Genomic DNA, 26,687 nt, shown 5'->3' with positions numbered 1-26,687 from the left:
AGAGATTGCTCTGATGCATCCCATCTTCCAGGTCATCCTGATGGTAGCTTTGGTGTTCTGCTGAGTGCATCATCAGACTATCTAATCCCCCACTTGCCTGATGCAGAGTTCTTCCTCAATCACCCTCTCCCAAAGCTTCTGAAATTCTTGATGTATCAATAATATACCACCTTTAGCCTCCTTGATATTAGAGGTGTGTGTATGTGTCACAGGTAATCACTGGCTGGGTGTATATATGCCACAGGTAATCACTTGCTGGGTGGACAGCCACAGCTGCCACTGACCTGTCATTGAAGTGCACAGAGCTCTGAGTCCTCAGCTAGCCACTCACAGGTTGCAGCAACCACTGTCATTTGTGCCTGTACTAGCCGCCCATGCGAATGCAGCTTTATTCCCCATAGGTCAGGTTTGAATAGCCCTACATGTGTGTTTGTTTTACTTTAGCTGTTTTTGTTGTCTAGTGCACTGATATAGCCTCCAACACCTTTGTGACCTCTATGGCTACAGGCTCAGGAGCAGGGTGGATTGCTGTCTTCATAAGCAGGTGCAGCAGGATTTTTCTTTGTGCATCATAACTTCTCCTGCTGCCTCAAGTGAATGTATTGCCAGACCCATTTGTCACCAAGATGGGCACAAAAGGTAGCATTGGGGGCAATTATACAAAAAGGTGAAGTGCAGGTATATCTCAGCAGGATGGGCTTTAGGGTGAGCCATATACAGTGAGGAACAGAAGTATTTGAACACCCTGCAATTTTGCAAGTTCTCCCACTTAGAAGTCATCTAGGGGTCTGAAATTCACATTGTAGGTGCATTCCCACTCTGAGACAGAATTAAAAAAAAAAATTCAGGGAATCACATTGTATGATTTTTAAAGAATTTGTCTTACACTGCTGAACAAAAGTATTTGAACACCTGAGAAAATCAGTGTTAATATTTGGTACAGAAGCCTTTGTTTGCAATTACAGAAGTCAAATGTTTCCTGTAGATCTTGACCAGGTTTGCACACACTGCAACAGGGATTTTGGCCTACTCCTCCACACAGATCTCCTCTAGATCTATCAGGTTTCGGGGCTGTCGCTGAGCAACACGGAGTTTCAGCTCCCTCCAAAGATGTTCTATTGGATTTAGGTCTGGAGACTGGCTAGGCCACTCCAGAACCTTGCTATTATTATTTATTATTTATTTATCGAGTTTATATAGCGCCAAAGGGTTTGCTCAGTGCTGTACAATAGAGGGGGGGACAATACATGAAACAGAGCAGTAACATCAAACAGTACACAAGGGGTAAGAGGGCCCTACTCTTTCGAGCTTACAATCTAGGAGGGAGGGGGTAGAGGCACAGGAGGAAACAGCTGTGGGGGATGGGGTGGTAGGAGGAGGGAAGGGCAGCGGCTGCTAGGTGAGGGTGGGGTAGGCTTCCCTGAAGAGGTGGGTTTTCAGGGAGCACCTGAAGGTGAGGAGGGAAGGTGACAGTTGATATGCTTCTTACGGAGCCACTCCTTGGTTATCCTGGCTGTGTGCTTCGGGTCGTTGTCACGTTGGAAGACCCAGCCACGACCCATCTTCAATGCTCTGACTAAGGGAAGCAGGTTGTTGCTCAAAATCTCACAATAAATGGCCCCATTCATCCTCTCCTTAATACTGTGCAGTTGTCCTGTCCGCTTCGCAGAAAAGCACCCACAAAGCATGATATTACCACCCCCATGGATGGTGTTCTTGGGATGCATCTCATCCTTTTTACTCCAAACACACGGGTAACGTTTAGACCAAATAGTTCTACTTCAGTCTCATCTGACCACACGACTTTCTCCCATGCCTCCTCTGGATCATCCAGATGGTCACTGGCAAACTTTAGACGGGCCTGGACATGTGATGACTTGAGCAGGGGAACCTTCTGTGCAATGCATGATTTGAAACCATGACGGCGTAGGGTTCTACCGACGGTGACCTTTGAAACTGTGGTCCCAGCTCTCTTCATGTCATTGACCAGCTCCTCCCTTGTTGTTCTGGGCTGATTCCTCACCTTTCTTATCAGTGATACCCCACGAGGTGAGATCTTGCATGGAGCCTCAGTCCGAGGGAGACTGATAGTCTTTAGCCTCTTCCATTTTCTAACAATTGCTCCAACAGTTGATCTATTTTCACCAAGCTGCTTGGCAATTGCCCGTAGCCCTTTCCAGCCTTGTGGAGGTCCACAATTTTGTCTCTGGTGTCTTTTGACAGCTCTTTAGTCTTGCCCATGGTAGTAGTTGGCGTCTGACTGACTGTGTGGTGGACAAATGTCAGGATTTTTTGTTTGTTGTAGTAAGTTATGCTGCCTACTCAAATTAATAGGTGGTGTTAAAAAAAACATGTGTTTAATGCTCCACAGGGGACTGGGCTGGTGTGAATGAGCTCTAATACAAGGAGAGGACATTCTTGAGGTAAACCTTTGCTTTGCCACTTCAGGGCAATAAAAAAAAAAAAAAAAAAAGGTTTGCTTTAATCCCTTCATTCCCAGCAACATTCTTCCAGGTATGGAGGAGCAAGTGACTGTGCTGAGTTAAGCAATGGCATCGGTTGGGTAGTCCATAATCCTGTGTTAGCTATGACCTTAGTGACTCATAACTTATACAGGGCTGTACTTTCTCTCCTGTTGGCTGAATGAATGAGCAGAACAGCAAATGGAAGGCAAGTGCATGCTGCTGGGGAGGTCAGAATTAATTCGAACCTGTGTTTGCCCTACACAGGCAAAGTACATAATAATTTTAAAGTTAGTCGCGAGGCTACTGGATACACACGGATGGGGACACACACACGGACAGACACATTCACACTCAGGTAAAGCATAAGTTATCAAGTTCCACAGAAATATTTTAATTTAAAGGTTTTAATTTCTTTTAGTATAAAAGCTGTAAAAAAACAGTCTATCACTTTTTTACCTGTTTGCACACAACATCTAATGCACTCTGAGCATCTTTAATTTGCTGCTGTAGCCTGTCCTTCATGCCCTTGTTGGTGGCTTTCTTTAGCATTTCCTTCATGTCACCAATAGCAGCTCTGTATCCAGCTGTATTATGGAATACACGGATAGCCCGATCTCCAGTGGAGACTAAGAATCTATTGGTAGTGTCAAAAGCAAGGTTTGAGATAATCTCTCCATGTACCAAATGGAATTCTTCTTCTATCTGCCCTGTCTGTGCACTGTACACTGTGATATCAGAGACACTGGCAATGGCAACAACACGGCCATCAGGAGACAATGCAATGCGGCAAGGCTCTCTCCCACGCCACTGTCCTGTGAACAACAAATAGGGGTCCTGCTGCTTCTTGTACTCCACATCTGTATTCCAGAGCTTCCATGTCCCATCTTTAGATACAGTTGCCATCCTGTAAATGAACAAAGTAAATAAATAATAAAATTACTTCGCTAAACAAGAGGGGATAGATCGTTTTTTTGTTTGTTTTTTTAAAGACACAGTCTAGTGTAAAAATTTGGACACCTTTGTTCAAATTATACATTAACACACCCTCTGCAGGAATATACACAAATATTGTCTTGTTTCAACAAATATAAAAATGTGCTAGTACCACTTACATAATTACCAGAAAAAGAAAACTTAACATGATGACTATGTGCAAAATTATAGACACCTTGTCTCTGGATAACAACTCCTTTAAAAACAGAAATGTAATTCTTTGTAACTTGCTAAACGCTCTTTATATTCTTCCTTTGGAAAATGGTTTCCTTCTATTCACATGGCAGACACCTTTAGCTCAGAATAAAATCTTAGGTTGTTCTATATGCAATCTACCCAAATATTTTCATTACTATTGCAAAGTAATCCTTCTGTTTCTAACTAGTCATTGCTTTAAAAATGTATTTATTAATCAAGTACACAGGTGTAGGTTATCTAGTTTCATACAGAAGGTTAGGACTATGAAGTGTAAACAATAGTTTTGTTGCATAAGGAAGTTTCTTGTATTTTTAGGTAGTAAGCTGTGTGAAAGAACAAGGAACGCAAATAAAATGTAACAGCAGTGAATGATTCTGTGCATTATCAGGGCTTGTACATACAGTATGTTCAAGGATTGTTACATAAAAAAGATTGTTTTGCAAAAACAAAAATGGTGTGAGCATTGTCTCCCCTTTTCCCCCCCTCAAAAAGAAAAAAGAAAAATATGGTTATAGATCATACCTAGACAGTACATCTACGCTAAGGATCAGCTAAGGTTTAGGCCTAACTCCGTTCAGCCCGAATTTGCAAGTAACTGTCACATGATAGCAGGCCCCCAACCCAATCAGCTGAGCTATGGAACTCTCTCCCCTGCAGCTGCACATAAAGGGGTGTAGACCTAATATGGCCACAAATTGGACAAAGCCATTGTCTGAATACAGTGGGGAAACAATTATTTGATCTCCAGCAGATTTTGTACGTTTGCCCACTTACAAAGAAATGAAGGGTCTAGAATTTTTATCAAGTGTACTTTAAAATGATAAAGACAGAATATCCATCAAAACTCCAGAAAAAAAAAAAAACACGATACAAATGTTATAAATGGAGTTGCAGTTCAGTGAGTAAAATAAGTATTTGATCCCCTATCAACAAACAATAATTCTGGCTCCCACAGACTGGCTATATGCTCATGTGGTACACAGATTAGTACTGTCAATTTACGAAGGCGCTCTTAATGACAACTCGTTATGTGTCTGCAGCTCCATGCAAGATTTCACCTCATGGGGTAAGGATGATCATGAAAAAAGTGAGGGATGGATCAGCCCAGAACTACACAGGAGGAGCTTGTGAATGATCTCAAGGCAGTTGGGACCACAGTCACCAAACAAACCATTGGTAAAACAATAAGCCACCATGGACTGAAATCCTGCAGTGCTCGTAAGTTCCCCCTCCTCAAGAAGGCACATGTACAGGCCTGTCTGAAGTTTGCCAATGAACATCTAAATGATTCAGGGAACGTGCTGTGGTCAGATAAGGCAAAAATTGAGCTTTATGGTATTAACTCGACTCACTGTGTTTGGAGGAAGAAAAATGCTGACTGTGATTCTGAGAACTCCATCCTTACAGCCAAGCACGGAAGTGGAAACATTATGCTTTGGGGCTGTATCTCTGCTAAAGGTACAGGCTGACTTTGTGCATTGATGGGCCAATGGATGGGGCCATGTATTGTTAAATCTTTGATGAGAACCTTCTTCCCCCAGCCAGAACACTGAAGATGGGTCTTTCATCATGACAATTATCCAAAACATACCCCCAAAGCAACAAAGAAGTGGCTCAAGAAGAAGCACATTAAGGTCATGGAGTGGCCTAGCCAGTCTCCAGACCTTACTCCCATAAAAAAAAATTTATGGAGGGAATTGAAACTTTCGAGTTGTCAAGCAATAGCCAAGAAACCTTAAGGATTTAGAGAAGATCTGTAAAGAAGAGAGGACCAAAATCCCTCCTGAGATGTGTGCAAACCTGGTAACCACCTATAAGAAACGGCTTACCTCTGTGCTTGCCAACAAGGGTTTCTCCACCAAGTACTAAGTCATGTTTTGCTTGGGGATCATATACTTATTTTACTCACTGAATTGAAACTCAATTTATAACATTTGTATCATGTGTTTTTTCTGGATTTTTGGTTGATATTCTGTCTCTGTAATTTAAAAACACACCTATGATAAAAATTATAGACCCTTCATTTCTCTGTAATTGAGCAAATTTACAAAATCTGCAGGGGATCAAATATTTATTTTCCCCACTGTATAGCCATGTAGCCATATAAAGGTCAATTATGTCTCCGGTATCTCTCCACCCTAGTTATGTACGGCTGTGGGGTGGGGAATTTCATAGCTACAGTTAACTGACATTTTCCTGCGGGTTCGGGCCAAACTTGGCTTAGCTCATTCTTAATTTGGACCACTAACATACAGCACAAAAGAGACAAATAAGCCTAGTTCTGTTAGAACACACCACCCATTCACCCCAAATGTTTATCATTTTTAGGACACCCTTTGTACATCATAGGTGATTCTAAAAAGAGGATGCATCTTATTCACAAAATTTGTCAAGGATTAATATGTATGATTTTCATTGGATGATTATTTAGGCGTGTTTTAGATTGTAGTTTTGTTGGAACATACAACCTTTATGCAGCTGCCGATTCTTCATGTAATGGAAATGGGATGATTATCTATTTAGGTTGCATTCTTCCTGTTACCCACACTATGGATGTTTCTTCACAAAGCTCAGTTAGGATGTAGTCATTTCACAATGAAGTACAATGCAGTGATAGCACAGATTACAAATCTACTAACCTTCTAGAGTCATTGGAGAAAGCAAATCCACATACACCAGCAGAGTGGCCTTTCAACTCGAATGCCCGACACACTTCTCGAAAATCCCCTGACTTACCAAAGCAAACCTCCCAAACCTTCACATCTGGAGTAAATCCACAGCTTGCGACAAACCTTTGAATAATAAAATACTTGTTGTTAAGATGAAAGTTTTACACTGCTTACAAAATACAAAGACCATTCCATTACCAAATGCTAAGTGAACAACAAAGAGTATAATTACGGCATTTGTCTTGGGGATCCCTTTATTGACTACTGGTTTTAAAAGGATACGTTCACCTTTTCGGAATATGTTACATGTTCCACCAATATTTATGGTGGACCATGTAACATGTTTTAACTCCTGAAGCCCCCCCCCCCCAATCCCCGCCTCAGTGTGACAGCAAACAGGAAATCCTATCCTTGCATCTGCTGTCACAGTTCAAAAACAACACAGTTGTGTGAGGCTCTGCCTACATGGCCACATCATTCTTTCAACATTTCCTGCAAACCTACAATTATCATCAGCCACTACAACTGACGGCTTGTAGTTCTGAATGAACTGTGATGGCACTGATGAGCGCCTTTGTAGTTCATTCACAAGCCCTGCAACTTTGCAACAGATAGCCCATAGCAACTCTGTAGGGCTTGTCTGCAGAAGTCTTACATTGTACCCCTAATCACAAGTGCAATGCTTTCCAGGAAAAAAATAAATGCACATTTTTTTTCAGCAAAAATATGTGCATTCATTATTTAAGTTATCTTTTAACCATCTATTTCCTTTACATGTTATTAATATACTTTACTACAATAAATGTTAAAATATTCACTATTTTTTAAGAGTTAATAATTTTTGCAAAAGTGACTTGTTTTTATTGGTCTGCCTCATACTATTCTGCAATTTGAATTATGAACTTTTGGATTGTAACATATCCATGAACTTGCTTTTGAGTAAACTTTTTGAACAGCGTATTTTGTCCTTGTATTCATCAGCCCAGAGTCTCCACTCATTATGCAGGAATCTTAGAAAATTTTATTCTGTTATAATATACTACATTAGTTATTAGTATGGCTATGCTACATCTAAAGAAAAAAAAAAAAACGAAAATCACCCAATACATCATTTGACAACAGATAACATTTGCTGTCTTCTTAAAATGTTTATCATTATATAAACTCCCTCCTTCCCCAGCTTTCTGAAAGATTACCAATAAAAGAGGTCCAGAAACTATGATTAAGAGGTTATACGGTAGAGAAAGAACAGCCAATATGAATGGTGATTCTCTATTTAGAAAACATAATATGGCCAAATTGCAACCCCAGTTAGCCATATTAACCAGTAGTGATAAGTATCACATTAGCCAGTTTTAGGAGTTGCTGTGCATGCAGATATAAGTGTGTGTGAGAGAAATAAAACTGTGATCCTACCTCCCACAAGGTGAAACTGTAGCATATGCATTTGCCACCTGGTTGGTATTGATGGAAGCCAACACCTCTCCCTTCAGATCCCAAATTAGTATGCTGGTGTCATCGGATGCAGTCATGATAAACTTCCCTGTAGAAAAGCCAGCGTGGACAAAATGTTATTTCTTGTGATTTGAGGAATGCCGCTTCCTTCTTAGATCCCAAATTTTAAATATCTAGTCTACATCTTGCATTAAAAAAAAAAAAAGTCAAATAAATAATTTCACCCACATATTACAAAAAATAAATAAAATGTGCATTTACATTTTTGCATTCAATCCTGCATTGCAGCCAACAAATTTGTCATGGGAGCAATGCACAGGCTCTTGAATTGTTTACTCCCAGCTTTAGGTCTATATGGAGGTACTGACCTCCTGTTGTGGGGCTGGAAACAGTAAACAATAGACTGCAAGTGTGGTGAGGTCACTGCACTTGTGTCAACAAGATCTAGGAGTCCCTCTGTCATGGTGGGACTTGTAGTCTTTCCAGTCACAGATTCCTGTGAATGAATGAGGTTACTGTGTGGGGACGGACACACACACACACCTACACCTGTGCTAAATTCAAATATCAACAGATGTCTGGAGGGAGCAGCACCATACTATTCAAGTGACTTAAGGGGCAGTCTGAGAAATGTGACCATGTTTCTTGTGGACTATGCCTTTAACCACTAGCCTACAGGGCACTTATACCCCCTTCCTGCCCAGGCCAATTTCCAGCTTTCAGCGCTGTCACACTTTGAATGACAATTGCGCGGTCATACAACACTGTACCCATATGAAATTTTTATCATTTTTTTTTTTAGACAGAGCTTTCTTTTGGTGGTATTTAATCACCTCTGGGATTTTTATTTTTTCTTAAACAGACCAAAAACCACAGAAAATTTTGAAGAAAAAAAAAGTTTCTTAGTTTTTGTTATACAATTTTGTAAATAAGTGATTTTTCTCCTTCACTGATGTGCGCTAATGAGGAGGCACTGGTAGGCTGCACTGATGGGCACTGAAAGGCGGCCCTGATACATGACACTGATCGGCGGCCCTGATACATGACACTGATAGGCGGCCCTGATACATGACACTGATAGGCGGCCCTGATACATGGCACGGATAGGCGGCCCTGACTGGCACGGATAGGCGGCCCTGACTGGCACGGATAGGCGGCCCTGACTGGCACGGATAGGCGGCCCTGACTGGCACGGATAGGCGGCCCTGACTGGCACGGATAGGCGGCCCTGACTGGCACGGATAGGCGGCCCTGACTGGCACTGATGGGTGACATTGAAATGCAGCTCAGATTGGCCCCGATATGTGGTATTGATGTGCACTGGTATGCACTGATATTAGGCATTGATGTGGCACCGATGGGCACTGGCGAGCACTGACAGGTGGCACTTCTGGGGCCGCCCTGATGATCAGTGTACATGTCCCCTCCGCGGAAAGCCGATTACCGGCTCTCCTCTCGAGCTGTCAGCATGACAGCTCGAGAGGAGAGAAATGCCGATAACCAACATTTCCATGTTTACATGTGATCAGCTGTGATTGGACACAGCTGATCACATGACCAAGCCGACATCTTCGGCTCTTTCCGTGATCTGCTGTGTCCGAGGGACACAGCGCACCGGCGATCGCTGCGCGCTCTGAGCCGCGCATGCGCAGTGAGAATGGTAGGACGTCATATGACGTCCTATCAGAACGAGAGAACCACCTTGCGCCCGTCATTGTACTATAGGGCAGGCAGAAGGTGGTTAAGCCCTGAATGCAACTTTGAAATTGTGCTACTTCACTGGAAGTACCATGATTTCAAAGCTGCAATTCACTGCGATTTGTACCTATGATTTAACTGTGGTTTGCGACTTCATTTTACAGAAGTCAATTCAAGTCGCAATAATATCGAAAAAAGTAGCGCAGGAACTATTTTTGAACTCATGCTACTGATAGACAGTGCCATATAAATACATTCGATGCGGCTTCAGGTGCAATTTGTAAATCACATATCACATAAGTGTGAACCAGGGCTAAGTGTGTATTTCAGTTTTGGGCAGCTCAGAACAATCTGCATTCAGTAATTTTTTTTCTTTTTGATTCAGAAGCATTAATACAAAATCCCTATGCTGTTGTTAGCAATAATTAAAGCATATGTAAACCCTAAAAAGCTTTTATTTATTAAAACACAGGAACTTATCAGTGAGCTGACAATTTCCTGTACATTTTGCCTCTGCTGCATTCGGCATTGTTCCCAACTTTTTGTGGATTACAGAATGCCTTCTGCCTAGGCTATGGAGATGGGGAAAGCAAGAGGTGTGATCTGTGGTACCCACACGTTTTGTCCTAAAGGTGACCATGCTGCTCCTTCATAGATACAGTACAGTGAGTACACATTTTATTCTTGGGTTTAGAAAATTACTCCACTATTTCCCAAAAAAACCATCTACATGTGCAAACACCCTAATAGAAATCAGCTACTCCATTCATCTGCAATGCACAGGAAAGCTGCTATGTACAGATTGGAATGTCTTTCCCCCATTCAGTGCACATAGAAATAGTGAGTATTGAGTGTGTATTAACGTGTTGGGTTTTCATAACAATACAAAGCACAGTAATACAATGTGTTCCCACAATGAACTTCCTAATTTCTACAAGCACGTTAGTTATGTGAATGGACAGGATGTGGCAATGCATGTATTTTATTTTAGCCCCTGTTCACACTAGTGTGTCTTCTACTTGCTGATGTGATGATATGCATGACTAAGGAAATCACATTATTCTCTGTGGTGGCTGTTCTCATCAAAGCAGTGCAGTGTGTTTTTTTAAAAAGGTGCAGGTGCTTCTTTTGGTGCACCAGTGTATGTTTTTGGCTACATAGACTTCAATGGGAATACATGGTAAGTGTATGTAAAACTCATGTAAATGCAATTTTAATGCGTTTTGGCAGTTTGGAGTCTAAAATTCAATCTCCTTGTCTTAAAAAACAAAACAAAAAAAAAAACCATGAAAATGCGCAAAAATGTGCTGCAAAAGCACACTGAAAATCGCATAATCATGCAACAGCACTAGTGTGAACCTAGGCTTAGTCTTTTCAAAATGCATATGATTTTTGAATTTTACCTTTATACAGTTAAAGCAGAGTTCCACTAAAAAAAAAAAAAAAAAAGTCAGCAGCTACAAAAACTGTAGCTGCTGACTTTTAAAATACAGACACTTATCTGTCCCTCGGTCCAGCTGTGTCTTCACCACTACTGGTTTCACCAGCCATCTTCTCTCCCTGGCGCTGGAGTCTTCAGTGGGGGCACCCGGCTGTGACAGCTTGCGGCTTCACAGCCAGGTGCCCACTGTGCATGCGCAACAAGAGCTGCGCTTTGTGAATGGTCCCGTAGTCTTCTGGGACCGTCTCGTGTTTTAGAAGAAAATGGGGAGGGGTTGGACAACTTCCGCTTCCAATCGCCTAGGCAATTGCAGCGGCAGTGGGAGTGGGTACCTGTCAAATTTAGGTACCCACTCCCCAAAGGTGCCAATCCATAATGGGGAGCAGGGAACAAAGGCTTAAAGTGGAACTTCCCCTTTTGGGTGGAATTCTGCTTTAAGAAGCATCCAATTAAAAAAAGAAAAAAATAATATATCGCTCCCAGATGTCCATTTAAAGGGAATGTATAGTGATTTGCTATACATTTGTATCCTGAACAGTATAAACAATATGTTTTATTATTTTCATTGTAAAGCGCTGAGCAAACTGTTGGCGCTATATAAATCATGTATAATAAAAATAATAATAATTTTCATAGGTAAATATGAAATATTGCATAAGAATATTATGCAATGTACTGCTTAGACAGTAGGAGGGGATCTAATCTCCTTTCACATTATTACCTTGATTACTTTTCAGCTAAACAGAGGTTGCAATAAATGCTGGAATGACTCCAATTAAATGTATTTTCTGTATTTATACCTGTTTCTGCTATTCCAATGTTAATGATGGAAGCTTTGTGTCTTTTTGGGAAGTCATCATGAGCTGCAGAAAAGATGAAGGAGTCGTCTTTCTTGGTCATTTTAAACACTCTGATTGTATCTCCATTAGCCAACCAAACTATGAAAGTTCTGAAAAAAAAAAGAAGGAATTTTATTCAATTAATAATATTCTACACAGGTCGCAATCACTTCACCTTTCTTGTCTTCGTAAATGGTGAGCACCTGTGGTAACATTTTGTTTTAGCACTTAGGCAATTTTTTTTTTGCCTGAACACGGCTAGTATTTGCTGATTGTTGATGCATAAAAAAAAAAAAAAAGTGTATTTTTATAATATAACCTTACCGGCAGTCAGGACTGAAGCGGACATGAGTGGCATGGTCTAAATCCACATTGGCCCTCATGCAACGGTGCTCTTTCTCAAGGAAGTCCTTGGTGCTCCATATTCTGACAGTTCTGTCATCAGAGCATGAAGCCAAATATTTACCATTGCTGCTGAAATCTAAACAGGTTATATTCCCACTGTGAGCCTACAGGATAAAAGCCAAACATAATCAAATAAATTATTGATAGATCCAGAATAGATTCAAGTACACCTACGTTACAATGCACTTCCAATTTTCTAGCCGTTGATGCTTTACTACAGACAGTGAAATGTACTAGGCAGTAGAATACGAGAATAATACCTAGACACTGGATGAGCACAAATCCAAATTTGAAAAGGAAATTCCATGCTGTTTATGTACTTTCTAAAGCAGCGCTACCCGTTAAGATTTTAAATACTTATTAAGACTAAATATCTTTCCAACAACAATACATTGGCTTCAATGGAAACAGCTGTCAGTAAGGGGTTAAATATCTTGCTAACAAGCCATTAAATATTCACACGTAGCCCCAGCTTAAGGCGGTCAGTGGATAAGTATTGATGTCAGTAAGCAAGCCCTTCATGGGGAACAGCTCTCTTAAAATATCCTCTCCCTTTGTACGGAGAAGAATAAATGGCAATGGACAGAAAATTTCCAACCTGGCTAACAGAAATGAATAAATTAATCTACAATTTGCTAAAGATCAGACTGATACCAAGATGATTCTTGCCAGATAGTAGATTTATGTTCATATCTTGCATGGATTTAAACTAATTGCATGTTGCCTACAAATGAGTTAAATTGTGCTATCCAGATCAATTCACTCATCTCCACTGGTCGGTAGATTTCCCTACAGATATAGATGCAGCATGAGCAGCCAGGTAGTTGTCCTATCCTACCATAAGAACTGGACAAAAGGTTTTTCTAAAGTCTATGCATGATCCTTAAAGGGTAAGTATAACCCAATGGAAAGTACACCTACCCACCATGCTTCTGTCCTTAAAGCGGAGCTCCACCCAAAAGGGGAAGTTCTGCTTTAAGGACTGCTCCCCCTCTCCACATTAAGTATTGGCACCTTGGGGGGGCGGGTACCTGAATTTGACAGGTACCCGCTCCCATTTCCAGTCCGATCGCCTAGTCGAACGGAAGCGGACAGTGTCCTCCCTCCCTCCCTGTATTCTTTTGGGACACGTGACAGGTCTTCAAAGACTACAGGACCATTCAGGAAGCGCAGTGCTACTCGCACATGCGCAGTGGTTACCCGGCTATGAAGCCGCAATCTATCACAGCCGGGTGCCCACACTGAAGATACCAGGTCTCCTGGAATCCAGGACGGCCGGTGAAACGGGCTGCGGGGGGACATACCACGGGACCGAGGGACAGGTAAGTGGCTGTTTTTTTAACAGTCAGCAGCTACTGACATTTTGACAGGTGAGTGGAACTCCACTTTAATTACAATCCCCCTCCCTACCCACCATCTCCCCAGTTATTTACATCCTCTGGGCAAAATGTCCTATTCAGATGAGTAAGGTGGAAGGGAGACAAGCAAAAAAAAGAAAAGAAATGTACCTAAAGGATGTAAATATTACAGTAGGCCATGGCATGTGCGTAAATATAAATCAGGCGATTGGGAATGAGGGGGGGGGGGGGGTGGGGAGGATAAATGCACTTTGGTTGAAAAGATAGTTGTGCTGGCCATACCAGGCTCGAGTTTTAACCCATTCTTGTTGATTTGGTTATAATTTGATCCTTGTGTTGCCCTGTCACCACGACCTAGCTCAACAAACTTTGGATATCAAAAGCACTACGTGGAAAATTGTTGACTGAAGAGTAACGCAGCCAGTCACTCAGAATACAATAGCTGGCAGTGGGAGATTGCTGTATGCACACAGTTAATCATAGATGGGGGAATCTATTGATATAATGAATACAGATTGCCTTATCCTTTATTAAATGTACTGCTCTGCATAAACAAGAGGACTTTTAAGTAAAGTAAGCCTTAAATATAGAATAAACATTAATAAGAATACCTTAAGTGCAGATGCAAGGAGAGGGTGGGTGAAGGTGTGCTGCTGAGACTTTTCTTTACGTGGTTTTTGCTGTTTCTGCTTCTTAGATACCTGCTTCTCTGGAACAGCTTGTCCATTGGCTTTGTGATCTGAAAAGTAAAAGAATACAATAAAGCACACTTAAAGAATAATAGCATGTTCCCTAACAAGTGAGAAACTAAAGTATCTGCAGACCTCAAACATCTCTTCTATAGGGAACTCTCTGTCATATAGAACACATCTAGTTTATTGTATGATGGATCTACAAACAGTGGGGAGGTGGATACAAGTTTCTTGACAGAATTATCTACTTTTTCCCCTTACTTGAAGCCAAAACTTTAGCTGCTGTCATTTGTAGCACATACAGTATCCAATTACCAATGACCCAATCATGTTAGTCAGATGCTTAAAGGATAAGTTGACTTTTTAGAAATAAAAATATAAATGCACATTTTTTGTAGGTAAAGAAAGGTGTATTTTTTTCCTAGGAGTCTACAGAGCATTGCACCCATGATCAGCACCTCCCATATGGGCAGACAGTTACTAAAGTCCAGGAAGATCAATGAACTAAGAGAGAAGTCCATTGAGAACTGCAGACCGTCTGCAGTGAATGAATGACGGGCTGCGTGGGCGCAGCCCTACACACCCATACTGCTTTTGAGTCTAGGTTCACACTGAAGCAGTGCGAGGAGCTGCATGTGATTAGGTCAGGAAACACACCACATTTCTGTTCAAATTGCATGCAATTCTTTGCAGTGCGATTTGAGCTCACTCATTTTGTATGGCTAAAATTGCACAGCACCCGCATATAAAAGGTGCATGCGCCTTTTTTTTTGCCGTGCTGGAATCAGATCCAATTCAGCCAATTGCACTGCATTTTGCAAACCATTATTGGGGTATTGTTAACTTAACATTGATACCCGCAGCAGTTCAGGTGAACAGAGTGCGAGTGTGATGCAGTGTGGGAAATGCACAGGAATTACTGCGAATCCCACACCGCATCAGTGTAAACGGGGTTAAACTGTGATAGTGGGTGCAAGGAGAGGATCCCCTGCCTGCTGTCACAAAGGAATCTCAGGGGAGTGTGTGCAGGTGTTTTAGTAACATGTTACACCCTGAATATGGTGCAACATATTACTAAAAGTGAACTTATGCTTTAACCACCTCCCGTGGTGGTTGCAGTGCAGGGTCGGGTGGCCGTTTATAAACGGCCTCCCTGCACCCTGCTTTTGCGCGCTCCCTGGGAGGTCTGTGCGAGGTCCCGATCATGTGACCACTGATTGGCCAATCAGTGATCACATGCAGAGTAGCAAGCAAGATGTCACTTCTGACATCATTGCTTACTACGTGTGAAATCTGTGAATGATCACAGAGGTCACATGGTACAAGGATATTCACAACAGCCTTGTACAATGTGACAAGCTGTGACCAATCACAGCTCACTCAGTAGTTCTCAATGGCTGCAAGAATGCAGCTAGAGAGTAGGAGAAATGATTGCTTTTACAGCCTTTATGGGTGTAAAAGCAATCAGTGTAAAAAAAAATCATCACCCGCCCCCGCAAGTAGTACAGTATCACCATGGTGACACTGTACTGCTAGGGTGACACTATGTCGAAAAAAAAATATAAAAAAATAAAAAAAAAAAAAATGTAAAAAAAGTTTAAAAATTATAATTTTTGGTTATAAACTAATTTGGGTTATTTTTTTTTTTTACTAAAAAGATAATGGAATAAGTTTTGGCCAAGATTTATGATGAAAAACTATTTGCAACATTTTTTAAGAAAAACACTTTTTCTACAAAATTTTTGGACATTTTCATTTACATAGCAAAAAAAATAAAAATCCCAGCTGTGAATAGATACCACCAAAATAAAGCTTGATCTGTCTAAAAAAAAATGGTAAAAAATTCATATGGGTACAGTGTTGCATGACCGCACAATTGTCATTCAAAGTGTGATAGCACGGAAAGCTGAAAATTGGCCTGGACAGGAAGGGGGTGAAAGTGTCCGGACTGGAAGTGGTTAAACACTACGTTTCAGCGTGCAGACTAGCGCTGGGCAGTGTCATGTGCAGTTTCAGTGCATCAGGCAGCTTACTTCTTTTTCCCCCAATCAGTTGCAGCTAAAGAAGTGACAAAAGGGGAGGAGGGATAGTGGGATGCTCAAAAAAGGATTTCTTTTGATGGCATTAATTTGTTTTCTAATTATTTTTGGGCTTTCCTGCCTTGAAAATCTGTTTTCAGCTGCACAAAAAAAAACACATTTGTATAGTAAAGAGAAAGGAGGAATCCGTTTTTTCCCTTTGTATTTATATAGGGCCAGCACATTACACAGAACTGTCCTTGTGCTGACAGGGAGCTCGCCAGCTGGCCCTACCATGCTGATACATTGAGGTTATTTACTAAAAATGCATGATGTAAAATATGGTGCAGCTCTGCACAGAAACCAATCAGCTTCCACATTTTATCCTAGGTTCACACTTATGCAGACTTAAGTACATTTTCCAGTTTGCAGAAACGCAGTACAGTCCATTTAACATGATTTCCTATGGATCTAGTTCACACCTGTGCGTTTTTAGCCAGCGCATTGTTTTTGGAAAGAGTCAGGGACTTTTTCCCACAGCAGATTGCATTTTGTGTGTAATAGACTTCAATGGACCTGCACCAAAAACACAAGTGTTGCATTTTAGGTGCGTTTTATGCCAATAGGAAAGTATTTACATTGATGCAACTTTGGGGGGGGGGCACTCCGGCGGGGACGCCTGATGCTGGGGGGAGGGCACTCCGGCGGGGACGCCTGATGCTGGGGGGAGGGCACTCCGGCGGGGACGCCTGATGCTGGGGGGAGGGCACTCCGGCGGGGACGCCTGATGCTGGGGGGAGGGCACTCCGGCGGGGACGCCTGATGCTGGGGGGAGGGCACTCCGGCGGGGACGCCTGATGCTGGGGGGAGGGCACTCCGGCGGGGACGCCTGATGCTGGGGGGAGGGCACTCCGGCGGGGACGCCTGATGCTGGGGGGAGGGCACTCCGGCGGGGACGCCTGATGCTGGGGGGAGGGCACTCCGGCGGGGACGCCTGATGCGGGGGGAGGGCACTCCGGCGGGGACGCCTGATGCGGGGGGAGGGCACTCCGGCGGGGACGCCTGATGCGGGGGGAGGGCACTCCGGCGGGGACGCCTGATGCGGGGGGAGGGCACTCCGGCGGGGACGCCTGATGCTGGGGGGAGGGCACTCCGGCGGGGACGCCTGATGCTGGGGGGAGGGCACTCCGGCGGGGACGCCTGATGCTGGGGGGAGGGCACTCCGGCGGGGACGCCTGATGCTGGGGGGAGGGCACTCCGGCGGGGACGCCTGATGCTGGGGGGAGGGCACTCCGGCGGGGACGCCTGATGCTGGGGGGAGGGCACTCCGGCGGGGGACACCTGATGCTGGGGGAGGGCACTCCGGCGGGGACGCCTGATGCGGGGGGAGGGCACTCCGGCGGGGACGCCTGATGCGGGGGGAGGGCACTCCGGCAGGGGACGCCTGGTGCGGGGGGAGGGCACTCCGGTGGGGACGCCTGATGCGGGGGGGTGCGGGAAGAAGTGAAGGAAAATCTCCCCAATGAGGGAGGGTTATATCCAAATGGAAAAGTTTTGCCTCCAGTTCTCCATTAATGACATGTAGTTGGTTCAGGAAAGTGTATGATAAATGAATGGCATTTTTTTTTACAAAGCACTTTCCCCTTCCTATGGCTCTCCCCGCCTACATAGCTGAGCCTGCAGCAGGCAGTGTATGGCTCTCCGCACTGTACACTAGAAGTGACCGCACCGTATGCAGAGTCCCCGCACTTTATTCATTCAGCGCACACCTCTGTCACTCACCACTCGGCCCCGGCTCGCTGAGCCCTCTCCCCTTTTGCCTCCACACTGCCAGCAGGAGGATGATCCCCCCGAGGAGCACAGACACAGCCACCAGCGCCACCACCTCCATGTCTGCCCCTCACTCGGCCACGTCACGCCGACTGGCCGGAGCTGCCTTTTTTTCGTTTTTTGACAAAACTTTATTGTACGTCAGTATTAGCTAACATAAGGGGTGTGCTTATACTACAAGGGCGGGGCTAGAGGACTATACGCTCGTGCCGATCATATGACCTTTTCCTAATAATATCACCGATAATCGATCATTGTTTCCCAAGTCAGTGTTCTGTAATCAGAAGAGGTCCAGCTATATACAGACAGACATGTCATCGTTTGCTGGCTCATTTCATACAAAGCACAGCTTGTAGCTGGTGAGGAGCAATTCGATTCCTCTACGATGGATCGGCATCAGTAAAATCTGCTTGTTTGGGGTCATGCTTCTCTGTATAAGATCATTGCACTTGGACCCTGTTCATATCTCCTGTAGTAGGAACTAGCGTTCCCATTCAGGATTTTTTAATCGCAATGTTGCCCATAGGGAAGACCATTCATTTCAATGTACCGCCCTACGTGTGTTTTTCACCCAAAAGAAGTTCCTGCACCTTTTTTTTGGATTGGGGGGGGAATGAGCTTGGCATGATTTTTAACTACTTCAATACTAGGCAGTTTTACTTCTATCCTGCACAGGACAATTTTCAGCTTTCAGCGCTGTCGCACTTTGAATTACAATTGCGCGGTCATGCAACACTGTACCCATATGAATTTTTTGGAGACAGAGCTTTCTTTTGGTGGTATTTAATCACCTCTGTTTTTTTTTTATCTTTTGCTAAACAAAAAATGACTAAAAATTTTGGGAAAAACCCTTTTTCTTAGTTTCTGTTATAAAATTTTGCAAAGAAGTAATTTTTCTTCTTCACTGATGGGCACTGATAGGCTGCACTGATGGGCAGTGAGGAGGCTGCACTGATGGGCACTGATAGGCTGCAGTGAGGAGACTGCACTAATGGGCAGTGATGGGGCTGCACTGATGGGCAGTGATGAGACTGCACTGATAGGCTGCAGTGAGGAGGCTGCACTAATGGGCAGTGAAGGGGCTGCACTGATGTGCAGTGATGAGGCTGCACTGATGGGCACTGATAGGCTGCACTGATGGGCAGTGGAAGCTGCGCTGATGGGCACTGATAGGCTGCAGTGATGGGCACTGATAGGCTGCACTGATGGGCAGTGATGAGGCTGCACTGATAGGCAGCACTGATGTACACTGATATGCTGCACTGATAGGCTGCACTTATGGGCAGTGGAAGCTGCGCTGATGGGCACTGATAGGCTGCAGTGATGGGCACTGATAGGCTGCACTGATGGGCAGTGATGAGGCTGCACTGATAGGCAGCACTGATGTATACTGATATGCTGCACTGATGAGGCTGCACTGATGGACACTGATATGCTGCACTGATCCTCAAGGCACTGATGATCTGTGCCCTGATTATCAGTGTAAGTGTCCCCTGATCAGCTGATCACATGGTAAAGAGCCAACGTCATTGGATGTTTACCCTGATCGTTGTCCGAGGGACACAGCCCACCACCGAACGCCACGCTGCAGGACCCCAGGAGTGCGTGTGCACAGCAAGAATGAAAGGACATAATATGTCCTCCCAGAACAAGAGCAGCCGTACAATGATAGCTGGGTGAGAACCAGTTAAAGGCATATTTTGCTGCAATTTCTGCATGATTCTGTTACTCGACAATCGCAGCAAAAGCGCACTGTGTTTGGGGTGCCATTAAGAATTCTGGCACCCAAACACGCTTTGCATGTTTTACCGCAATTTGGAATCGTAGACAGAATCTTGGCAAATGTAAATGGATCCTTAGTGTTGTTTATCTGAATATGCCTGCTGGTGTTTTAAAAAGAGAAGAAAACGTAAAGCAGAATTAAACCCAAAAGCAAATATTTATTATATTGCAGCTTACCAATCATTAGATGCAATGTCTGTATTCATTTTTTTGTTTAGGTTTTCTATTGTCTTTTCTATTGTCATCTGGTGATCCAACCAACAAGTCTGTTGTCTTTTCAGAAGCACAAGCTCTCTAGCAGAATGTATCCGTTTACATGGACTAGACAATCCATTCACCACATGCAGGGGTGATCAAAATCAGCTGTTATTTATTCAAGTAAATCCTTTATCCCCAAAGGAAAAAAATGTTTGCTGTAAATACTTAAAAAATGTTATCTGGGGTTTGGCCACAGTGGGTTATTTTACTCAAATTTGCTGGCACATTTAACACTATACCCCCCCCATGACTGAAAATGCTGCTGTCTGCTGTGTACAGGTTGTGTGCTATTGGTCATATCACCAGCTGAAAACAGAGGGAAAAAGCCAAAGAAAACTGATGCAGCCATCACATCTAAGAATTGGTAAGTTGCAATATAATAGTTTACTGCTTTCATTGAAATTTCAGCCTAACACTTTGTTTACAAATGTCATCTCCCCCTCCTGCTACCTATGCTGTCTAACCTGTCTAAAAATGTGTATACTTACCTATTCTCAGCCCGCTCTAGGCTGGTTGTGATCCCCTGTGTTAGTGAATGGCAGCACTCAACGGCTGGGAAATCCAGGAGCCATGAAATCACCCATAGGCTGCCATATCCCAACCATTGTTGGCACTCCCTCTTCTCCCCTGCAGTGTCAGGGCAGGGCTGTGGAACGGGCAGGTAGGCCTAGTGGCAGGGTAATGCACTGGCTGACGACAACCACCACCAACAGACCGAAGTCCCTCAGGGCGCGGAGTCTAAGTCCCAGGCTGCCCTTCACCAGGGCCCCTGATGGTGGGGATGGACTTGCGCAGCCAGGAACCAGGTCGCGGCCCCCGAGACACCCTGGCTGCGGTAATGGCCGCCGCCAATGGCATGTAGCTGGTGAGAATGACAATAGCGTAGTCAGGCAAGCCGGGTTGACAACAGCGGGACAAAACGGTACAGAGCAGTAGACAGAGAATCACAGGCCATGGGCCGGGTTCAGCAACGGAAGGTCAGATCGAAGGAAAACACAGAGAATGGTCTTAGTCACACGCCGAGTCAGATACCAGAAGAGTCACGAGCGTATACACAGAGCTGTAGCAAGACAAAGACACAAGACACAAGTGCAAAGAGCATGTGCGGATCACAGGCTTATATGTACTCAGCCACACCCCTCTGGGGGATGGACCTCAGAGACCTGAAGGCATAAAAGATTCCCACCATGCTCAGCAGAAATCCAAGATGGATGCCAGCACATGGAGTAACATAACCTCTGGGAAAAGGTAGGACCTTGACAGTACCTCCTCCTCAAGGGCCCCTCCCCCTCCGCGGCTCAACAAAAGGTTTCTGAGGAAAGCGGGTATGAATTCTTAGTGGTGATTCGATTAAGACCCCTATAATCAATGCAAGGCCTCAATTCACCACCCTTCTTCTTTACAAAGAAAAAGCCCGCTCCTGCTGGGGAAGTAGACTTACGAATGTGCCCCCGGAAAAGTGCATCCGCAACGTACTCCTCCATGGCCTTATTCTCCGCAACCGAGAGAGGATACACCCTGCCACGTGGAGGAGTGGCACCGGGTTGCAAGGATATGGCGCAGTCGTAAGGACGATGAGCAGGTAAGGCACCAGCGCGTACCTTATCAAACACGTCCTGGTACTCCCCATAATCAGTGGGCAATGCAGAGTCCGAGGAGGCACACAACACCTTAACCTGCCCACGGATGCACCCGGCCCCACACTGTGGAGACCACGAGAGAATCTCGGCTGTTTGCCAATTGAAGGTTGGATTGTGCATCTGGAGCCAGGGATACCCCAAAACCACCGAATAGTGCGGAGAAGAAATCACCTGGAAACAGGCCAACTCCCTGTGAACAGCCCCAATAGCTACTTCAACTGGCATAGTCTCGTGGGTAACCTGCGGTGGTTGCAGGGGCCTGCCATCTATCGCCTCAAGAACCAATGGGGTAACTCAAGCCTGCAGGGGAATGGAGTGCTGGGCAGCAAACGAGCTGTCCATAAACAACCCGCCGGCCCCAGAATCTACCAACGCCTGGGCCGTCCCCGAGCCCTCCGCCCAAGAGAGGACAACGGTGATCAGTGGCTTATCTCTGCGGAACGCCGGGGACGAGGAGACTCCACCCAAGATATGTCCCCGACAGGATCTCGGGTGCGAGCGTTTCCCGGACGGACCGGACTGCCAAAAGTGCCCACCAAGACCACAGTACAGGCAGCGACCCTCCCGACGCCGAGCGGCCCGCTCTCCCTCGGAAACGCGAGCAAACCCCAGCTGCATGGGCTCACCACCAGACAATCTATCCCCAGGAGGCGTGGGAGGAGAGGGAGGAACGGGTGGGACAGAAAACGCAGGTGCCAGTCGATTGGAAGGCCTCCGCAGGTGTTCCTTGAGTGAAGGCCTCTCCCTGAGCCTGGTATCAATCAGGATCAGGAAGGAAATTAGTGCTTCCAGCTCCACAGGCAATTCCTTGGCTGCGATCTCATCCTTCAATGCATCAGAAAGACCCTGAGAAAACGCAGCCACCAGAGCCTCATTGTTCCAACCCACCTCTGCTGCCAGGGTACGAAACTCTATGGCGTACTCGGCAACGGTCCGTGAACCCTGATGCATAGACATGAGCAGCTTGGCAGCCAAGGCGGAGCGAGCCGGTACGTTGAATACCCTACGGAAGGCATCGACAAAACCGGAAAACTCGTGAATCACTGGGTCATTCCTCTCCCATAAGGGATTCGCCCAGGCCAAGGCCTTGTCTGAGAGTAGTGATATTAGGAAACCCACCTTTGACCTCTCAGTCGGAAAAGCGTGGGGTATTAATTCGAAGTAAATCCCCACCTGGTTGAGGAACCCACGACACTGACTCGGCTCACCCCCAAAGCGCTGTGGAAGAGGGGCTGAACCAGTCATACCTCTGGGCGCCGCGGGTGTCGCAGCAGCCGCGGCGGTAGGCGCAACAAGCGGAACAGCAGTGGGAGCGACCACCGGAGTGACAACCGGCCTAATAACACCAGGAGTAAGGTGCGCGGTGCGTGTAAGCAGAGTTTGCAACGCCTGAGCGAACTGATCCAAGAGGAGATCCTGTTGATCCAGTCTGGCGACCAACATTGGAAGCGAAGGCGTACCTGCACCGTCAGGGTTCATGGCACTTGTGTAATATCAGGGCAGGGCTGTGGAACGGACAGGTAGGCCTAGTGGCAGGGTAACGCACTGGCTGACAACAACCACCACCAACAGACCGAAGTCCCTCAGGGCGCGGAGTCTAAGTCCCAGGCTGCCCTTCACCAGGGCCCCTGATGGTGGGGATGGACTTGACGCAGCCAGGAACCAGGTCGCGGCCCCCGAGACACCCCGGCTGTGGTAATGGCCGCCGCCAATGGCGTGTAGCTGGTGAGAATGACAATAGCGTAGTCAGGCAAGCCGGGTCGACAACAACGGGACAAAACGGTACAGAACAGTAGACAGAGAATCACAGGTCATGGGCCGGGTTCAGCAACGGAAGGTCAGATCGAAGGAAAACACAGAGAATGGTCTTAGTCACACGCCGAGTCAGATACCAGAAGAGTCACGAGCGTATACACAGAGCTGTAGCAAGACAAAGACACAAGACACAAGTGCAAAGAGCATGTGCGGATCACAGGCTTATATGTACTCAGCCACACCCCTCTGGGGGATGGACCTCAGAGACCTGAAGGCATAAAAGATTCCCACCATGCTCAGCAGAAATCCAAGATGGATGCCAGCACATGGAGTAACATAACCTCTGGGAAAAGGTAGGACCCTGACATGCAGCAGCTGCTGGCTGACACAGGGGAATCATATCACATGACTGGACTGGAAAAACAGGCTGAAAATATGTAGGTATGCACATTTATTTACATGGGTTAGTCAGCATTGGCAGCAGAAGGGAGGAGGGGACATTGTTTAGACTAGTGTTAGGCAGGAGTTCTACTTTAATATCGCTATATTAAAGGGGAACACAGGTTAGTAAACATGGGTGTTAAGAGGGGGGAGAGGACAATTTTAAGAGTAGTTAGGATTATCCTGGAATTCCAGTTTAAAGTCAATGATATCATTTATTTTGCTATCCTGTCTAGATGCAGTTTTTAGCTCTTTATTGCTTTCAATATTATTATTATTATACAGTATTTATAAAGCGCCAACAGTTCGCTTAGCGCTGTACATTACAATGGGAGACAGTACATGCGACAGTACAATAACAATACAATGCGATACACGATGGTTTCGAGGGCCCTGCTCCTTGGAGCTTACAATCTAGGAGGGAGGGGATAGTGGTACAGGAGGAAATAGCTGTGGGGGATGGAGCGGTAGGAAGAGTGGAGGAGGTCGGTAATTAGCAGGGGGTGGGGTAGGCTTCCCTGAAGAGGTGGTGTAACAGCGTATACCCAGAGATGGATGCGGTTCAACCATTTTGGCTTCATCCTCCATCTTGGCAAAGAGATTAACCATCCTGACAAATATATTTCTCCCTTATTCTTCCCCCCTCCCTCCTTAGAGAGGCCCAGCGACATTTGGCCAGTAGGTGTGTGAGTTGGGAATGTCACAGGAGGGTCATAGGAGCTATAAAGCCCCCCAAGGGAGCTGGGGCCTCCCTGTCCAAAGAACCTGCAAATTGTAACACCTCGGAAGAGATAAGGCAAGCTTTCCCAGGAGTTGAAAGAGTTTGCAACCTAATAAACCTAACTCAGTGTATGTGACAGAATCAGATAACCACTTTTCAAAATCCATTTTTTCCCTATGTCCCATATCTTGGAATATGAGAGACTTACATAAAAACCAGACATATCGTCAGACTGGCCACGAGAAGGCAAACAGTTTGGTAGGTCACTCGCATTGTCTCGTATACATAGGAAAGCCGAAAAATAGATCTCGTGAACCGTTCAGTGTATAATTTCATAATATATATCTAATCAATCCTCAGACATGTCTGCCTAATAATCTACCCGCAGGTGGAATGTCACTTGTGCATAGGAAAAGTTATGGGCCAAAATATGAGTTACGGGAGATTTTGGCTCTAGTTGAGGTATCCGCCCATACCTACACGCCCTAAACGGGGTATTGGTCCTTGACTTCAGTGACACCCCCTGCTGGGGACTACAAAATAGGCTGTCAGGCCTAAGAGTGTAAGTTGAAGATGTCTCCCATTTTAATATCAATACCACCTGGGGAGACCCGTGCCCTTTTGCTCTGAAACTTGGATCTGCTAACCCAGGACTTTGGCAAGTACCTTAACCCTTTCACCTCTCTCTGATATCTCTTTGCGGTGCTGTTAGTCTCTGTATATTTATATATATATCTTAGTTACATCTTTTTCTGTAAATATTTTTATTGCACCTGTTTGACCTTTTAGTAATAAATCTTTCCTTCTGAAAGTGTTGAACTGTTTCTATAGCTCTGTATTGCAATTTACGAATTCCTACCTCTAAAGAGATGCTACTGTGTGTGTTTAACCCTCTGTATAACCGGCCTGCGGTGACCGTTTTTATACAGACGATTATCTCAACCATTATAGTGTTATAGCTGATATTGCAGAGTTTCCTCTTTCTCTGTACAAAAAGGAGGTGGTTGCAGTGTGAAGGGTTAATTGCGTAATTAACCTGACCCAGTAATAATCACTCAGGCTGCCGGTACATCGATTGTGGTCCAATTAGCTGGAAAATCGTTGTGCAGGGTGCAGCTGGGTGTGGCATTGTTACGCACGTGACATCACGGTTTTAGATCGGCTAGTCCTTCGGTCACGAGTTTGGTGAGAAGGTCTGGGGTCTGACGCCGAGATCGTGACAGGTGGGTTTTCAGGGTGCGCCTAAAGGAGAAGAGAGTAGGTGATAGTCTGATGGATTGGGGTAGGGAGTTCCAGAGGATGGGTGACGCCCTGGAGAAGTCCTGGAGGCGGGCATGGAAGAAGAAGACCAGGGAACTAGAGAGAAGGAGGTCTTGTGAGGAGCGGAGAGTGCGTGTTGGGTGGTACTTGGATATTAGGTCGGTGATCTGGTTTGGGGCAGTATGATGGACAGCTTTGTACGTCAGTGTTAGGATTTTGAATTTGATCCGTAGGGCAATCGGAAGCAAGTGGAGGGATTGGCAGAGGGGGGTGGCGGAATCGGAGCGGTTGGTAAGGTGGATGAGTCTGGCTGCCGTATTCAGGATCAACTGAAGCGGGGATAGCCTGTGGTGAGGCAGGCCAGTGAGGAGGGAGTTGCGTGATATGATGAAGGAGTGGATGAGCTGCTTGGTGGTTTCTGGGGTTAGGAACGTGCGTATTTTGGCGATGTTGCAGAGGTGGAGTCTGCATGAGTTTGTTAGCGATTGGACTTGGGGGTGAAAGGATAGATTGGAGTCAAGAATGGCACAAAGTACTCTGGCCTGCGGGACGGGCCTGATGGTGGCATTGTTGGATGTGATGGAGAAGTCAGTGGGGGATGGTGTGCGGGCTGGGGGGAAGACTAGGAGCTCGGTTTTGGAGAGGTTCAGTTTAAGAAAGTGGAGTGACATCCAATCTCATATATCGTTCAGTAGGCTTGTGATTTGGGTGGAGACTGAGGGGGTGAGGTGAGGGGTTGAGAGATAGATTTGCGTGTCGTCGGCATAGA

General features: G+C 45.2%; 1 protein-coding gene across 1 annotated transcript; it reads right to left on the bottom strand.

Moving 5' to 3' along the window:
* Nucleotides 1-2,853: 2,853 nt before the first annotated feature.
* Nucleotides 2,854-18,171, bottom strand: TBL2 (transducin beta like 2). Its single transcript, XM_089657369.1, has 7 exons — nucleotides 18,014-18,171; nucleotides 14,133-14,260; nucleotides 12,083-12,267; nucleotides 11,720-11,868; nucleotides 7,742-7,868; nucleotides 6,296-6,448; nucleotides 2,854-3,369 (listed from the first exon to the last, which is right to left on the bottom strand). The coding sequence occupies exons 1-7, from the start codon at nucleotides 18,120-18,122 to the stop codon at nucleotides 2,910-2,912; spliced, it is 1,311 nt and encodes a 436-aa protein (XP_089513495.1). The 5' UTR covers nucleotides 18,123-18,171; the 3' UTR covers nucleotides 2,854-2,909.
* Between the last annotated feature and the right edge of the window lie 8,516 nt (nucleotides 18,172-26,687).

This window comes from Staurois parvus, unplaced genomic scaffold, assembly GCF_062004578.1.
Source record: "Staurois parvus isolate SC_StPar_1 unplaced genomic scaffold, SC_StPar_1.0 ptg000029l, whole genome shotgun sequence".
Lineage (NCBI taxonomy): Eukaryota > Metazoa > Chordata > Amphibia > Anura > Ranidae > Staurois > Staurois parvus.
This window is presented reverse-complemented; position numbering and strand designations above follow the sequence as displayed.

Coding starts and splice junctions, on each gene's coding strand:
- TBL2 (XM_089657369.1), bottom strand. CDS start 18,122: ATGGAGGTGGTGGCGCTGGTGGCTGTGTCTGTGCTCCTCGGGGGGATC. Junction 12,268..14,132: donor TCCTTGCATCTGCACTTAAG/GTATTCTTATTA, acceptor TTTATCCTGTAG/GCTCACAGTGGGAATATAAC. Junction 11,869..12,082: donor CGCTTCAGTCCTGACTGCCG/GTAAGGTTATAT, acceptor TTTTTTTTTCAG/AACTTTCATAGTTTGGTTGG.